The sequence below is a fragment of the Heterodontus francisci genome, chromosome 23 (assembly GCF_036365525.1).
Source record: "Heterodontus francisci isolate sHetFra1 chromosome 23, sHetFra1.hap1, whole genome shotgun sequence".
NCBI classification, from domain to species: Eukaryota; Metazoa; Chordata; class Chondrichthyes; order Heterodontiformes; family Heterodontidae; genus Heterodontus; species Heterodontus francisci.
Genome location: NC_090393.1, coordinates 53,287,988 through 53,306,748, shown reverse-complemented (window position 1 = coordinate 53,306,748; position 18,761 = coordinate 53,287,988). Strand labels below are relative to the sequence as shown.

Sequence of the window (18,761 nt, the reverse complement as noted above, 5' to 3'; positions counted from 1 at the left end):
CTCTGAAATTATTGAACTCAATGTTCAGTCCAGCAGGCTGTAGTGTGCCTAATCGGTAAATTAGATGCTGTTCCTCGAGCTTGCGTTGATGTTTGCTGGAACACTGCAGCAATCCAGGACAGAGATGTGAGCATGAGAGCAGGGGGAGTGTTGAAATGGCAAGCAACCGGAAGCTCGGGGTCCTGCTTGCAGACTGAGCAGAGGTGTTCCGCAAAGTGGTCACCCAGTCTGCGTTTGGTCTCCCCAATGTAGAGGAGACCACATTGTGAGCAGCGAATACAGTATACTACATTGAAAGAAGTACAAGTAAATCGCTGCTTCACCTGAAAGGAGTGTTTGGGGGCCTGGGATAGTGAGGAGAGAGGAGGTAAATGGGCAGGTATTACACCTCCTGTGATTGAAGGGGAAGGTGCCATGGGAAGGGGACGAGGTGGTGGGGGTAATGGAGGAGTGGACCAGGGTGTCACGGAGGGAACGATTCCTTCGGAATGCTGACAGGGGAAAGGAGGGGAAGATATGTTTGGTAGTGGATTCACGCTGGAGGTGGCGTAAATGGCAGAGGATGATCCTTTGGCTATGGAGGCTGATGGGGTGGAAAGTGAGGACAAGGGGAACCCTTGTCATTGTTCGAGGAGGGAGGGGAAGGAGTGAGGGTAGAGGTGCGGGAAATGGACCAGACATGGTTGAGGGCCCTGTCAACCACAGTGGGGGGGAATCTTCGGTTGAGGAAAAAGGAAGACATATCAGAAGCGCTGTCATGGAAGGTAGCATCATCAGAGCAGATGCGTCGGAGACGGAGAAATTGGGGGAATGAAATGGAGTCCTTACAGGAGTCAGGGTGTGAAGAAGTGTAGTTGCGGTAGCTGTGGGAGTCGGTGGGCTTATAGTGAATATTAGTAGACAGCCTATCCCCAGAGAGGGAGACAGAGAAGTCAGGGAAGGGGTCAGATATGGACCATGTAAAGGTGAGAGAAGTTTGGAAATTAGAAGCAAAGTTGATAAAGTTTTCCAGTTCGGGGTGGGAGCAGGAAACGGCACCGATACAGTCGTCATCAATGTACCGGAGAGAGAGTTGGGGGAGGGGGCCTGAGTAGGACTGGAACAAGGAATGTTCGACATATCCCACAAAAAGACAGGCATAACTTGGACCATGCGGGTACCCATAGCAACACATTTTACTTGAAGGAAGTGAATGGAGTTGAAGGAGAAGTTGTTCAATGTGAGAACAGGTTCAGCCAGGCGGAGGAGGGTGGTGGTGGATGGGGACTGGTTGGGCCTCTGTTCAATGAAGAAGTGGAGAGCCTTCAAACCGTCCTGGTGGGGTATGGAGGTGTAGAGAGATTGGACGTCCATAGTGAAGAGGAGGCGGTTGGGGCCAGGAAACTGGAAATTGTCAAAATGACATAGGGCGTCAGAAGAGTCACGGATGTAGGTGGGAAGAGACTGGACCAGCGGAGAAAAGATAGTCAAGATAGGAAGAAATATGTTCAGTGGGGCAGGAGCAGGCTGAAACAATGGGTTGGCCGGGACAGTCCTGTTTGTGGATTTTGGGAAGGAGGTAGAAGCGGGCTGTCCAGGGTTGTGGGACTACGAGGTTGGAAGCAGTAGAGGGAAGATCTCCAGAGGAGATGAGGTCAGTGACAGTCCTGTGGACAGTAGCTTGATGTTCGGTGGTGGGGTCATGGTCCAGAGGGAGGTAGGAAGAAGTGTTTGAGAGTTGGCACTGAGCCTCTGCAAGGTAGAGGTCAGTACACCATAAAAAACAGCGCCACCCTTGTCTGCAGGTTTGATGACCATGTCGGGATTAGATCTGAGAGAATGGAGTGCCTCAAGTTCAGAGGGGGACAGGTTAGAGTGAGTGAGGGGGGCAGAGAAATTGAGATGACCAATGTCTCGCCGACAGTTTTCAATGAAGAGATCAAGAGCGGGTAAGAGGCCAGGGGGTGGGGTCCAGGTAGAGGGAGAATGCTGGAGGTGGATGAATGGGTCTACTGATCAAGGGAAGGACTCCTGGTCAAAGAAGTGAGCCCGGACGCGGAGGGGACGGAAGAAGAGCTCAACGCATGCCGAGCGCGAAATTCATTGAGGTGGGGTCGTAAGGGGATAAAATTGAGACCTTTGCTGAGTACAGAACGTTCACCATCAGAGAGGGGGTGGTCAGAGGGTATAGTGAATACACAGCAAGGGGTCAGATCAGAAGGGGTGGGGTCAGAGGGAAGTGAAGGGGACGAAGGATCTGGAGGGGCATTAGTCCCCATCAGCAGCTGGAGCTCACGTTCCTTGACACCTGAAAGGAAGAAAAAACATTTTTTGTTAATGCGTCGGATGAGACGAAGGATGAAATGAAACTGTGGAGTAGAACAGCTTTGAGATAAGGTGAGGTGGTGTTGTTGGAGAGAGAGGTTCAGTGTGTGCATGTGGCGGCGCATAGCACTGAGTGTGGATCTCAGGATGCGGTGAGAATAGCAGTCTGAGGAACGTTGTATTTCTCGGAGATACCTGTAATCCTGGGTGGATTCAAAACATGATGGGTGAAACTGCAGTTGGATTCCACATGGAATAAATACATTTTTGCCTCACTCAATGAGGCAACACCAGTGAACCCTGTGATCATTTAATCAGCCGCTATGCAAATACATTTGGAGTATTGTAACAGTGTGAATAATGATTCCTAAAAATGGCAGTAATGACAAGAAGAATACTCTCCATTTGCCTGGATGGGTGCAGCTCCAACAACACTCAAGAAGCTCGACAACATCCAGGACCAAGCAGCCCATTTGATTGGCACTCCATCCACAAATATTCACTCCTTCCACCACCGACGCACAGTGGCAGCAGTGTGTACCATCTACAAGATGCACTGCAGCAAGCGCACTAAGGCTCCTTAGACAGCACCCTCCAAACCCAGGACCTCGACCACCTCCAAGAACAAGGGCAGCAGATGCATGGGAACATCATCTGCAAGTTCCCCTCCATTCCGCACACCATCATGACTTGGAACTCTATTGATGTTCCTTCACTGTCGCTGGGTCAAAATCCTGGAACTCCCTTCATAACAGCACTGTGGGTGTACTTACCTCACATGGAACTGCAGCAGTTCAAGAAGGCAGCTCACCACCACCTTCTCAAGGGCAATTAGGGATGGGAAATAAATGCTATCCTGGCCAGCGACGCCCACATCCATGAATGAATAAAAAAAAAAAATCAATGGAGCAACTATGCTATCCACAATAATAGCAAGAAAAATGCTCACCTATTGGTACAGGAAAGATTAGTTTAACTTAATTTAGCTAAATTTAGACAGCAAATATTACTCTAAGGCAGTAAACAGGAAAATAACATTCATAAAGCTTAATTAAAGGCTTTCAAAAAATTTGAGCAAAGTGCAATGTTTTAAACAGAACACAACAGAGAAACAAGAATTTTTAAAAATGGTTTCACATGATGGAACAGGCTTTAAATGAATTCTGGTCTCTATCTTATTGCTCTGCATAGTTTATTTAATTCATTGTAGTGCAACAAGCAGGAAGGCAGCAGCTTCAACAAGGCACAGAGATGGTCAATGATTAGAGGACATCACAAGTTGGAGGATGGTAATTGCAACAACTCAATCAATTAGCATGTACATGTATGTTCTCTAAATTTTGAAGTTGAGTGCCAAAATCAAATGCCAATAGAATGGAAATAGTGTGATGGATCATGAGAGAAAGTCAGGAAGAAGGAGATAAATGGCACCACTATGCTGCTCCTTAGTGGGCACTGACCACTAAAACCATGCCACACATTTTTCTATGAATGAAGATGATTAAATCATCAATTGGAATCACATAAGGCATAAATACACCTTTTTAATGGGGCACAAACAGTAAGTTCCAAATGTTAATAAAACTAACAAACCTTAGGAAATTATAACTTTGTCTCCTTATCAACCATTGCACTCCAGTGCCCACTGGTTGCAGGAAGCCTTGAGCATACCAGTGGACATTGCACGCTCCCTCTCCATGGATACCTTTGCATGGACATAAGCGTGGAAGAGAGGCAGGCATCTGGAGTGAACACAGTCAGAGACTGTGCTCCGCCTGGACTTGTTATAATGGCCAACTTGGCCAGGAGGCCATGCACAATTTTGCTGTTTGGTCTAAACTTTTTAGAATACAGAACAACCCATTAAAAAGATGCCAGCTGTCAATTAGGTGATTATCCTCCACAGAGTACTGGAGACTGACCAAGTAGTACTGGACTAGAAGAGAAATTCCAAGTGGGGAATAGACTTTCATTATCAGGACAGACCAACTGAAAGGGCAGGTATAAAAGTAAAAGACTTGCATTTATATAGCATCTTTCACAAACTCAGAACATCCCAAAGTACTTTACAGCCAATAAAATACTTTTGAGGTGTCGTCATTATAATGTAGGACACCCGGCAGCCAATTTGCAAATGTAAGCTCCCACAAAGAACAATGTAATAATGACCAGATAATTTTTTTGTAATGTTTATTAAGGAATAAATATTGACTCATATACCAGGGATAACTTCCCTACTCTTCAAAATAGCACTATGGGATCTTTTATGTCCACTTTAGAAAGCAGACAAGGCCTTGGTTTAATATTTCCTCCAAAAGACAGCACCTCTAACAGTGCAGCACTCTCTCAGTACTGCACTTTAAGTTTCAGCTAAGATTTTTAATTTAGTTTAGTTTAGAGATACAGCACTGAAACAGGCCCTTCGGCCCACCGAGTCTGTGCCGACCATCAACCACCCATTTATACTAATCCTACACTAATTCCATATTCCTACCACATCCCCACCTGTCCCTATATTTTCCCTACCACCGACCTATACTAGGGGCAATTGCTAATGGCCAATTTACCTATCAACCTGCAAGTCTTTGGCATGTGGGAGGAAACCGGAGCACCCGGAGGAAACCCACGCAGACACAGGGAGAACTTGCAAACTCCACACAGGCAGTACCCGGAATTGAACCCGGGTCGCTGGAGCTCAAGTTTTTGGAGTGAGACTTGAACTCAAAAAAAAGAATGCTACCAACTCAACCACAGCTGACACCTTCAAACAAAATGTTGCTGAAAGGTTATTTTGGGCAGCTACATGGCTGCTGCCTTTGATGAAAACCTCTTTAGGCGATAAATCCTACTGATGTAGCAATGGAAATGAGTAGAATTCAGTTCAAGTGGTGTTGAAGTTTCTTTTGCTAACAAGATGGTAATAATGGAAAATGAATTCTGCAAGCTACTAGGCAAGCTGCAAATGTATAACTGGCTTACCTACAGTCTTTGGTGAGAGAAACATATAATTAGGCTTCAATGTGATATAGCAAATCAATACAACAAGCCAGAGCTTTGCATGGTGATACTATTTTCAAGTTCTGATTTGAGGGAGGAGAAAAATTGGAATAACTACTTTAATTTAAATTAAAACAGTTTACCAGCTGGGACAAAAACATTAGCATTCTGCCATATCAAGTTGGCTAATAGAGGGTGTGACAATGAAATGAAGTATTGATGGTGTTGGGTCGGGGAATGTCTCTAGTCCAGTCCAGTATCAATTCTTCCACGGTGCTCCAGAGGTGCATTATCAAGCAAAATTTGATGCTGATATCATGTTCACAAGTGCAGCGATGATAATACAAAAAATAAATGGAAGAGTTAAAAAATTAGAACAATTTTAAAAGGACTGAAGAACTGTTACATTTTCTTTCAATAAGATGGAGAACAGTCACATGACAAACACCTCCCGCCCCTAAAATACACATCCAGGTCTACTAGAACGAAAACCAATTAACCCTGTCTGCATGGAAATGAGAAAGCTGATCACACATGGATGTGAGCTATACACAAAATGAGCTAAAACAAAGAAACTTCCAGATTCTCCATCTCCAGCTAAGCTTCACCACAACAGAGTGTGAACAGCCCTCATTTTATCAAAATGGGGCCAAAAGGTATTGTACAGCCCATCAGGAACTGAGACGTAAAGCCACATGGGCATAACAAACACATGGTGAATTGAACTGTAAAAGTAGTGGTTTTGAGGAACAATGGGGGGGGGGGGGACGTCTTTCCAGTTCAGTCATTAACAGTCTGGTCTCTCCAACCACAGTCAACATCGAAAACCACCTTGAATTCCAGCACAAGGCTGAGAGAGAGGGAGACTAGTTTCAGCTACCACCATTGAACCCTGCTGAGACAATTTGAAAGCTAACTGCAGCAGAGAAAAGAGGGTGCCTTTGAAACAACTCATCCACCTGTGAAAACTGAACCAAGACTAACACCACTGTCTTCAAACTGAAGTGAACTGCCAGAAGCCTTCAGCAACCCAGCAAATACACGACAGCCAGCAAACAAGCCTACAACTTTAAAACTCACCTTCTGAGAGGATCCCACAGGTTTTCCTGAAACAACAGACTTTAACGCCTTGAACTCTCAACACCTCTTACCCTTTACCTTCTATCCATCTCTTCTTGAGTGTGCTTGTGAGTGTGAATGTGTATGGCTGGTGAATATTGTTCAATAAATATTTAATCTTCTGTTTTAAATCTGAGAAAACCTGTCACCGTCTGTTTTTGACCAACAAAACACAGGGGCCGAAATGCAAATTAAAAACAAGAACACTGTGGTCAGTCGGGAAGTGATCAGTGGAAACCAGATATGCCATCACCCACCTGGCCATAACACCAAGAGTTTAGGGTAGATGACCAAAAGCTTGGTCAAAGAGGTTGGTATTAAGGAATATCTTATAAGAGGAAAGAGGCAGAGGTGTCCAGGGAGGGAATTCCAGAGTTTAGGGCCACAAACAAAAACAAAAATGCTGGAAATACACAGCAGGTCAGGCAGCATCTGTGGAAAGCGAAACAGAGTTAAAACAGAGCAAAACCTATAAAATTCTAACAGGACTTGATAAGGTTGATGCAGGAAGGATGTTCCCGATGGTGGGGGAAGTCCAGAACCAGGGGTCATAGTCTAAGGATATGGGGTAAACCTTTCAGGACTGAGATGAGGAGAATTTTCTTCACCAAGAGAGTGGTGAGCCTGTGGAATTCGCTACCACAGAAAGCAGTTGAGGCCAAAACATTGTATGTTTTCAAGAAGGAGTTAGATATGGCTCTTGGGTCTAAAGGGATCAAAGGGTATGGGGCAAAAGCAGAAACAGGTTACTGAGTTGGATGATCAGCCATGATCATAATGAATGGTGGTGCAGGCTCGAAGGGCTGAATGGCCTACTCCTGCTCCTGTTTTCTATGTTTAATGTTTCAAGTCACAAAACAGTTGTCCAATTGACACACAGTATGATTTAGAATTATGTTTATTTTGTTAATTAGATTTTATGTTTGAATTTCATTAAGCAGGGGTACATGTGGAGCTGTCTTTTAGTTGGTGACACTATAGCAACCCAATGTAATCTTTTTGGTTTATTTAAGAGAAGAAGCGACACTTGAAGAAAGAGTCTGGTAGGTCTTAATATTATTTCCTAAAATAACACAAAAAGGAGACACTGGAATGCCCCAATGTTACCAGCTGAAAAACATAGTACAACTAATAAACAAATTAACTATATAACCAAAGGAAACTTACAAAATTCAAATAAAAGTCTTCTTCTTCTTTGGCCTCCTTGTCTCGAGAGACAATGGGTAAGCGCCTGGAGGGGGTCAGTGGTTTGTGAAGCAGCGCTGGGAGTGGCTATAAAGGCCAATTCTAGAGTGACAGACTCTTCCACAGGTGCTGCAGATAAAATTGGTTGTCGGGGCTGTTACACAGTTGGCTCTCCCCTTGCGCTTCTGTCTTTTTTCCTGCCAACTGCTAAGTCTCTTCGACTCGCAACACTTTAGCCCCACCTTTATGGCTGCCCGCCAGCTCTGGTGATCACTGGTAACTGACTCCCACGACTTGTGATCAATGTCACAGGACTTCATGTCGCATTTGTAGACGTCTTTAAAGCGGAGACATGGACGGCCGGTGGGTCATTGTACAGCGAGCTCGTCACTGGTATCAGTGTCCTTGGGGATCCTGCCAACTTCCATGCGGCTCACATGGCCAAGCCATCTCAAGCGCCGCTGGCTCAGTAAGGTGTATATGCTGGGGATGTTGGCCTCCTCAAGGACTTCTGTGTTAGAAATACAGTCCTGCCACCTGATGCCAAGGATTCTCCAGAGGCAGCGAAGATGGAATGAGTTGAGACGTCTCTCTTGGCTGACATACGTTATCCAGGCCTCGCTGCCGGACAGCAAGGTACTGAGGACACAGGCTTGATACACTCGGACTTTTGTGTTCCGTGTCAGTGCGCCATTTTCCCACACTCTCTTGGCCAGTCTGGACATAGCAGCGGAAGCCTTTCCCATGCGCTTGTTGATTTCTGCATCGAGAGACAGGTTACTGGTGATAGTTGAGCCTTGGTAGGTGAAGTCTTGAACCACTTCCAGAGCGTGGTCGCCGATATTGATGGATGGAGCATTTCTGACGTCCTGTCCCATGATGTTCGTTTTCTTGAGGCTGATGGTCAGGCCAAATTCATTGCAGGCAGCTGCAATTCTGTTGATGAGTCTCTGCAGACATTCTTCAGTGTGAGATGTTAATGCAGCATCGTCAGCAAAGAGGAGTTCCCTGATGAGGACTTTCCGTACTTTGGTCTTTGCTCTTAGACGGGCAAGGGTGAACAACCTGCCCCCTGATCTTGTGTGGAGGAAAATTCCTTCTTTTGAAGACTTGAACGCATGTGAGAGCAGCAGGGAGACGACGATCCCAAACAGTGTAGGTGCCACAGCCCTGTTTCACACCACTCAGGATAGGAAAGGGGTCTGATGAGGCACCTCTATGCTGAATTGAAAAGTACTATTACTATTATCCACTATGCACTCCATGTCCTGCAGTGCCCAAATTTTACAATACATCTCAAGCATCCTAGGGGGTCACCGCTGGCTCTTTCTCCAGGGCCACCCTGGCACTGGCGAGTAAGAGCGGAAGCGCTTGAACTCCAGCCCATCCACAAAAAGAAGCGGCACGCGGGGCTTCAGCGGGAAACAGTCACGTGGGAACGACGCGGCATAAACACCTTTAAAGGAACATCACCTTATGAGTTTTTTCTCTCTCTCATGTGAGGAATAAAGTACCGCGCCAGCCAAAGTCGCGATTTGCTGAATAATTGCTTTTAACCGTTCTTAGCAGAAACACTATAAACAACAGTTCTTCCTCTCGGCATCGTTTGTATAATAATTGTTGTACAACTGAAATTCGCTTTTTCTCACCACGCTTTAAGACTCGCGGCTCAGTTGTCCTAAAAGATGAATAAATATCTATTACATATGGCGGATTACTGACCGCAGGAAGCTCTTAGTGAGAATCTGTCCTTTAATGATAATTAATGAATCAGTTTTTATTCTAGTCAGCAGCTTGTGAGGCCGAGCTTTGAGGCCGGTAACTGGGAGGTTGCTCTTTAAGCTGTAGGACCTGCCGGTGGCCGGGCCTCCGCTCATCCCCGCCTCCCACTCCAGGAGCCGCCTCTTCCATGGGGAAAGCGGCTGCTCTTCTGCCCTCCTCTTGCGGGTCGGTGGCCTTGGATAGTTTGCTATTGTGTCAAGACTGGCAAGTGTCGGCTCCGGGCTCCCAACCCCGCCACAGGATGAGTGAACCGCCCAGAGAAGTCTCCAGCTCTGCGGGAGCCGCGCTGCCCCTGCTTTCGCTCCCCGGCAACACTAACACTCACACAGGCTGGCTCCACAAATGGACCAACTACCTGAAGGGTTACCAGCGCCGCTGGTTTGTGCTGAGTAACGGACTCCTCTCCTATTACAGGTAGGTCACTGGCACCCAGACCAGGCACCCACACAGACTGGCACCCACACAGACTGGCACCCAGACCCAGCACCCACACAGACTGGCACCCACACAGACTGGCACCCAGACCCAGCACCCACACAGAATGGTACCCACACAGACTGGCACCCATATAGATTGGCACCCAGACCCGGCACCCACATAGACTGGCACCAAGTTCTGGCACCCACATAGACTGGCACCCAGACCTGCACCCACATAGACTGGTACCCACCCACAGACTGGCAGCCAGACCTGGCACCCACGTAGACTGGCACCCAGACCCGGCACCCACACAGACAGGCACCCAGACCCAGTTGCTGCTCCCCAGACAAGTGCCTGGCTTGGCATCTAGTCCCAGATGCTGTTCCCAGCTTGGCACTTAGATGCTGTACACCCAGGCTCAGACACTGCACCGCAGACAGGTACCTAGCTTGGCATTCAGACGTGCCCAGCCTGATGCACAGACTCAGCTGTTATCAGGAGTTGTACAATGTTAATTTGCAAGTAGCGGTTAGGATTTTGGATTCTGGAATTTCTAAGATACCAGTTCATTCATTGAAGAAACAGATAATTGGTTGAGTCTTCTTGAGATGAGAACACTTACTGAGTGGGTGCCCCAGGGGTCAGTGTTGGGAACATTTATTGTTTCTAATTTACATAATTTCGATATAAGTTTAATGTAAATCAGTTGAATTTTCAGAAAATACATAACTGTGAGTACCAGTTGAGTTTTATAGCTTAGAAGTTTCAGAAATAATTGGGCAAAGCATGAATGTTGGTGGATTAATGGTAGAAAATGTAACGTGTTTTAATCTACTCAATGATCAACATTCAATGCAGTCAAGCAATCAAGGAACCAAATAGAGTGCCAAACTATGTAGTCAAAAAGGAAGAATACAAGTTTGAGGACCTGTGCTGAAATAGTACTGCTCTGCTCAGACTCTGCCTTCCCTTGAGCATTGTGTCCAGTTCTGGACGTAGAGTCACAAGAAAGATGTTCTGGAGATAAGCCTTAGAACTGATCCCTAGCATCTGATGAAGGATGCTAAAGAAATAATAGAGAAATTTGGGCTTTTTAACATTGAAGAAATAGTAAATAGAGATAGTAAATGATACAGAAAAAATAAATCACGTGTGTTACTTCAAAATAAATTGCAACATTAGGACAAAGGGACACTAGTTTGAAATAGTAAAAGACACGTTTAGCAATGCTATCAAGAATTTCACATTTAGTGACTGGCACGTGGAGTGGACTTCTGGGTAGATTTGTGGGGAGTACCTTCACCACATGGACTGCAGCAGCTCAAGAAAAGACCACTGCCTTCACAAGGGCATGTAGGAATGGGCAATTAAAGCTGGCCTCATCAGCAAAGTCCAGATCCCAAGAATTTTTTTTTAAAGTGGGTGGGATGACCTTGAACTCATTTAAGAAGCAGTTAAATACTGTGTAAATATTCCCACTGTACAAAGTAGCCTCTGTGTTTACAGGCTGTCCAGTGTTGGTCTTTACATTAGCCAGCTTGAAACAGATGTCAGTGCTTATTGCAAATCAGACTGGCTCCAGCAACTTTCTGTTACTACTTACAGGTCAGACTGACATTAGATTTCTGCTGTTACTACTTGTAAAGTGTATGGCCCAGATCAGATGTGATGCACACTGGAATACTTGGGTGAAATAAGTAAGGCTATGGTTAATATTTTGCAAAGCTGCATAAAGCCCTGGATTGTATCTGAAGATTCAAGGGTATCGAATTTAATGTTGAAATAGTCCAGTATTGCTTGAGAACATTTTACAGTATGCTTTCTGTATTTATTTTAAGATTGCAGAGGCAATAGTAATGTATTCTGCATGGATTATGAAGCAGTGCTTTACAAGATCACAACATAGCTTTAGATGAATAAGGCCTTTTCAACACATTTGATCTCTTCAATCCAGAATATCAGTTGCCGTCTTGACTGTTTCTTAGACAAGTGCAGAGTTCTATATTTAACCACACTTCCAAGGAGGCTGATCCGGCTGTTGATCATCCACTGTGTAAAGGAATACGGTTAAATCCATTTAGTGATGCATTTGTACTAAATGTGGATGAAACATTGTATCAGGCAACATGTTGCCAAGATGAGCCTCACTGCTCAACTGTTCACTACTCCCTCTACCAACTGACCCACCACTGACTCAAGCTGGGACATTTCACAAGACCAGCTGACCTGCGTAAACTATTTGAGTTGAAGTTTTTCTGGGTTACGATTACTATAGCTCCCTACCACCTGCAGAGCCAATAAGCAGTATGTGCTCACTTTCAGTGCTCCTGGCAGTAGCTCAACCAAGATCCTTGGTGATCTAAGCCAAGACCAATCTATGTCAATGGATATGTAGACTTCTCTCAGGTAACCAGATCTGTTGATTCTGAGCCAGCATGTCAGCTGATGCTGAGCAGCAGAACAGCAGGAATTGTAAATGAACAAAAGCTCTGCTTGAAGCGTCACAGCCAGCTGCACTGAATGAGGCACTGACTAATTGATAGTGACACCAAAGGCATGAAAAAATATCTGGAGTCTAGTTAATAGAAGTACCAGCACTGTCCTTCCTGGTGTCGGCTCTAAACTTGTCCTTCACATCCTTGATTATGTGATCCCTTGTCCTCAAGTCATGCCTTTATGATTCTACTGGAACTCAGGAGTATTGAGAGAGCTCCCCAATAAATATATTTTAGTTGGAATTCAGGAAGGTATTTAATAAGGTTTTGCACCTCCTAGGCTTCAAAGAAGATTGGAACTTATGGGATTGATAGCAAATTGACCAATTTGACTGTAAATTGTTTGGGAAAAGCAAATACTTCTGTGTTTAAGGACCAGTGGAATGTGTAGAGGTCTGTAGCTAGTCTCCTGTTATTTATCCTATAGACAAACTCTGCCTGTGTCCTTCATCAGATGGACTCAGTGGGTAAATGATTTCACAGAAACAAAGAACGTGCACTTGCATAATGCCTTATCACATCCTTTGAACATGTCAATGTGCTTTATAACCAATGGATTACCTTTGAATTTCATTGCTGCTTTGGAAGTGTGGAATGGCATACAGATCTGTAAATTACAAATGCCTGCTCTAGTTAGCTGATTGCAACCAAATGCCAACTCTTTGATTCAATTGGTCACCGTATTGCTGGAATAGAGATGGGGAGAAAATCAACTCGGAATCCTACTCCTGATTAATTATCCAGTGTCACCATTTGTGTGGTGGTCTGGTGATCTGAGCATTGGGTTCTGCTTGATCATTAACACTCTGTATCCAGGCAAATAGATGAAGAGTAGCCACTTGGGGAAGTTACAGAAAGGTTGCTGGTTTATACCTGGGTCTATACTAAAGCACGAGTCAATCTTCTTGAGGGAAGGGTAAAGGAGAAAATTGGAAGAAGGTAAAAGGTCTCAAGCAGGATACTTCTGATTACATAAAACTGACATCAATCAGGTTTTGTGTGACAGACTGATAGCATTCAAAGGAATATGAATTTATGTTCATTGGAGGAAAATCATGAGAGGACACACAATCCATGACTTTAAAATGTTGGGTGCATAAATAATGTGCAGTTAAGCAGGTTATCTTATTTGGACTGGGTGCCTTAATTTAGTCCGCGGCCTGAGATTGGAAGAGTTTTTAAAATCCCTTTCGAGGGGTAGATATGCGAAGCAGTCTCATGAAAATAATACTATCTAATTCAAATCCTATTTTTGTTTTTAAAAATAGAGAAATTATGGAAATGAAGCTGTAGAATTTCCATATAGGATTGGAACACCAGCTGCAATACTATATTCTGTTGAGGTAAATTTATACTGGAAAGGATTTTGTCAAACTTGCTGATGAGGTTAAAGTTTGGGTGTTTTCTATATTTGTGAGGTTTAATTCCAGTACAGTTAGAGGCAGTGTAAGTACTAATTTTGTCGCTGTACAATATGGGTCTAGGATGTTTATGCTCTAGACATTGTTATGGACAGAATTGAGAGAGAACTGAAACCCCAGTTCTTTTCCCTTTACTGTCTATAATCAGTGTATGTTTGACAAGGAAGATGTGTGTGTTTCTTAACCCCTGAGTGTATGGCCAATCTGAATAATTAGCAGCACGCTTTTCGTGGATTTAAATAAAGAGGATTATTTTTATTCACATGAATCCCCCGAAAGTTTAATGCTATATCACTCACTCAACCACTCACACACATACACTGGAGAAAGAAAGCCTTAAAAGGATAGTGCATTTTTACAAATTGCAAACAAAGGAGTAATTTGTAAGTCATGTGATTTGGCTCACCTGGGGGAAAAGGCATGTATTGCGGGTCCGGTGAAGAAGGCATTTTCTCTCCTGAAGTGCAGTTCGGTGGGTTCGATAGCTGTAGTTGTATATCGAAGTTGTTGCCCGATTCTCTCCAAGAGGTGGATTTTCAGCAGGTCATGAAGTTAGTTGCTTGTAGTCTCATCACTAGGTGGTTGTTTTTTTGTACTGGCGGACTTGAAAAGGAACAGGCTTGGAGACCTTAAGATATTAGTCTCAAGTTCTTTTAAGGTACAGTGGTACTGCCTTGTCTGCTTGCTGCTTTTTCATGCAGTCTGTATTTTAAAAGATTTGTAAAAAGGAGACCATCATGGCTGCACTGCCATGTGACTTCTTACAGTTCCTTTTCCAAATATCATGGGGGTCTAGGTTGCTTAGCCTCATCCTGCTTTATTGTTGTTAGACATTCATCCTGAGGAGGTTAAGACGATCACCTTCTTTGTTTCAGGAGAAATCTATTCAATTCAGGAATGTCTCCTGATGGTTTCAGGATGGGCGTTGATGACACCTCTTAGTCTGGAAGGTATCCTTTTGTCCTTTCGAGACAGTGAATCAGTTTTTGAATACACCGGCCAAAGGTCAGCTGACCTTGGCAGCCATCTTTGCAGCCCTCTTTGCAGTCCATGTCCACTTTTAATGTCCAATGTGGTTCGTTTAAAACAAAAGGAAAATTCAGTTCCAGAAGACGATTTGCTGAATGTAGTCCATGTTTAAAGTTATGAATAGGACATGCCTGTACTAGGCATGACAATATTCTCCTCAAATTATTTTGTAAAAATTAAATTGTTGCAGTGAAGCCAGTCCATAAAAACTGACGAGACATTGTCACATACAGTCTTGTACCTATTAAAGAGAATTGAAGGATAGTTGGAGGTATGTTGGAAAGTAGCTGCCTGAAGTAAATCAGAACCCTGCTTCCCAGGGTAGATGCCAATCCAGAAACACACCAACCAAGAAAGATCAGAATGAAAGCAGAAAGTACTTTGAATGAGTAACATCAGAATTGGGAGTGATGTCGCGTGTGGTCACACTGGAATTGATGTTTAGAACTCTGCTGTTTCTAATCTACTTTAATAATTTGGATATCAAAACTAAATGTGAGTGTGTTAAATTTGCTGGCACCACTAAATAGAGCAACAGAAACATGGGATGCCGCACAAGATTTACAAACTGATTTGTACTGCATCTTTTAAGGGAAATGTGAACAAATATTTTAAGCACAGGAACATGCAGAGCTAGTGGAATTAAATTTGGATTTCTCTAGTAAAGAGCTGGTGCAGACACGACGGGTTGACTGGCTTCATTTTGTGTTGTAACCTAAATATTCTAAATTCTAAAACAAAACAAAAGTACTGCAGATACTGAAAATCTTAAAATAAAGACAAAATGTTGAAAGTGCTGAGCAAATCAGGTAGCATTTGTGGATAGAGAAATAGTTATTGAGTTGGTGATGAAAGGTCATTGACTTAAACCATTAACTTTGTTTCTTTCTCCTCACTTTCTCCTCATATCCTTTAATGCTGGTTTATGACTGGCTAGTTTGACGTTCCATATTTATCAAGAGTATGCTTGGCATTAATCTCGAGGTTTGTTTGGGTGCTTACTTTTAGTGATTAACATATTGACGACATTACAACCTTTAAGGATGTCTGACATTGTTGCTATTAGCTGGTTTTTATGATATTGCTCTGCTTTTCAGATATTTATGTAGTTAGAATTTAAAAAAATGATATGGCACTCTGGCTTCAAATATTGCACTTGTTATTGCAATGCAGCCATTTATAAAATGTCACCATCTCCGCCTGTGACTCTGCATACTTACTGCTCCCTGTGCATCCAGACCTCCATTTATGATGTGTCTGTCTGAGAATGTTGACTAGCAGAGGCTTTAGTACTAGTCCATCTCGTTGTCTTTTTCTGCCATAGGAGAAAACCAGGGAATACAACTGGGATTCAAGGTTACTGCAAAATTCATACAGCAAGTGAAAAGCGCCTACTAAAATAGAACCTTTGGATATATAATTTTTTTTCTTTCCCTGTGGTGAATTTCCTGACCTCCTCTTGGTAATTACCTATGGTGACAAGATTGAAATCAGCGACTTATTATTCCTAGATCTGAATCCCATCATTAAATGGTAAAGTTATACCAACGGTGATCCTTAAGTTAGTGGAGAGACAGTGAAGGGGTTGAGAGAGATGCTGGTGAAGTAGAGTTGGGTATTGTCAGCGTACATGTGGAACCTGAATTTGTGTTTTCAGATAATGCTTGGATTGTTGTCATTGACCAAGGATTTTTGAGTAACGTGGGCATCAAATAAACCTGTGGCTCTTTCACAATAGTGAGTCTGTTGTAATAGTGTGGCATCTTTGGGTCAAATGTATTCAAGATGGTGCCTGTGGGTTATTGAGGAATTTGTGATGTTAAACAAGGAAAAGAGAATCTGTTTGTGGAATCAGCAGATTGGTGGGTTGTTCTTTAGAGGGACCAAAACAATCCATTTCAATTGTAACAAAAAATAACTTTTAAAAAGGTAATGTATTATCCACAGCAGTGTGAAATATTGTATCCTGTCAAGGCAAACATTTTAATAATGGAATTTTAACATCTGATGTCAGACAAGACTGTTGTTTGCAACTGCCCTGTCTGTTTCTAGGTGGAGCTTCCACTGGATTATAGTTCTGATGCTATCTGGTATGAGGAAATACAAATGCAAAGAGTGACTTGAAAAAGTGGATCTTTTGTTAGAGCAGTTGATCTGACGGTGTTTAAAATTCTGAAAGGATGGGACAAGGTAGATAGAAGCAGGCTGTTTCCAGCAGTTGAGAGGTCTAGAATGCAAAGCCGTATATACAAGATTAGGGAGCGAGAGAAACTTATTCACAAGGAAAGTTGTGAGGCTGTGGAATTTACTTCCAAGATTAGTGGCTATGGCAGAAACTGTCAACGTTCAACTTCAGATTGGATATGGGAACAGGGTTTATAAACAAACTTCCACACATCTAAAATTCTACTGCCCTCGTCTTATCCCACATCAAGCTCCATTCACCCATTATCCTTTTTCTCCCTGTTCTACTTCATCTCCTGGTTCGACAACAGCTCAATCATAAAATCCTCATTTTTTATTTTCAAATCCCTCCATGGTCTCGACTCTCCCTATCTCTAACTTCCTCCAGCTACAATCCTTCGAGATCTCTGCGCTCCTCCAATTCCTGGTTATAATTGCTCCACCATTGATGGCCATGCTTTCAGCTACCTTCACCCTAAACTCTAAAAATCTATTGATGCCTCACTACCTCTCGCTCCTCCTTTTTAAGATGCTCCTTAAAACCTACCTCTTTGACCAAGCTTTTGGTCATCTATCCTGAGGTCTCTTTCTGTAGCTTGTTAACTCTTATTAAGCACCTTGGGATGTTTTGCTACATTAAAGGCATAATACAAAAGCAAATTGTTGTCGATTTTACATAGGATCATTATAGGCTGTAATGGAATGAAAGTGTTCACTCACTTGACCAGATGCTCCTTTCTCCCTACTCTCTAGGGTAATCACAGACTTTGGGTGTTGACACATTATATTCCAGGTATCGACTTGCTTGCTACTTTATTGGTACTAAGCTTTATTGGAGTGAAGTTTCTGCAGCTGATAGCATAAAGTTTGAACTGTAAGTTGAGATACCTAACTGCGACTGTTTTTAGAAAGTTACTGTGCAGGGCATCTCCAATCAAAGTTTGAGAGATGGAGATAACTTATCCAGATGGATCAGTTCCTGAATCAGTTAGTAACTGTAAAAAGCAAAATTCTAGTGAGAGTAAAACATGTGTTTGGTGATCAATTTTTCTAAATGAGTGGAAATCTTTTACTATTCCTTGGCTGTGGCCAGATTTTTATGTGGAACTTATTTTTCCTCATGCCTTTTTGAAGGAATTAGTGAGGTGACCAGCATTTTCACTTATCCCCAGTTTAATTCTTTTTCCCCCTTGCAGGAAATTAACCCTTTTATTTTCCTCTGTGTTATGGTATTAAGCATATCTGAAACAGTACACTGGCCACTGGAGTTTAGTTTTCATCATTCTAGTTTGTGGAAGCTTAGCCCACAAAAAATGTGTTCATGGTTCTGCTGCTGAGATAAGGGAGCTGGGTTTGGTACTTTAAACACAGAAAGTCAGCTTAAGCAGCCTGGTCTCTGAGAATCAAAACTGAATAAGCATCAGATCACAAATGGCTTTTAACCTTGACGTTTACCTGTTTAAAGCTCCCCTACCCCCACTTGGTTTAAGTCTGTTGTATAAAGGGGCTCTTCCTTGCTTTTTTTCAGTTCTGACCGAGGATGCATATCTTAAAACAATAGCCTAAAATAGCTGTCAAAATAACAGGTTAATGCACTCACCTTTATTTAATTGTAATGCCACAGCAATTTTGGGTGAGGGCAGATGTGATTAAATGTGGAAATGGAAAAAATTGCTGTCAGAGATAGGCCACTCTGCAAAAATGGCATCTCGCTCTCTAGCTCCCCATTCAGATGCACTGAGTGTTGCGATCTTCCTGTACTCGCACGGTAGATTCAAAGTAAACTGGCTACAAAAAGTTTGGGCTTGTCCATTTGAGTCGAAGT

General features: G+C 43.2%; 1 protein-coding gene across 6 annotated transcripts in view; it reads left to right on the top strand.

The window, feature by feature from the left end:
- The first annotated feature begins 9,512 nt into the window (after positions 1 to 9,512).
- Positions 9,513 to 18,761, top strand: part of LOC137382817 (oxysterol-binding protein 2-like) — a 441,835-nt gene continuing 432,586 nt past the window's right edge. For all 6 annotated transcript variants that reach the window (XM_068055287.1, XM_068055286.1, XM_068055284.1 and 3 more), the window contains exon 1: positions 9,513 to 9,801. In XM_068055287.1, coding sequence (XP_067911388.1) covers positions 9,515 to 9,801 — 287 coding nt within the window. In that variant the 5' untranslated portion in view covers positions 9,513 to 9,514. The remainder of the gene's footprint in view (positions 9,802 to 18,761) is intronic.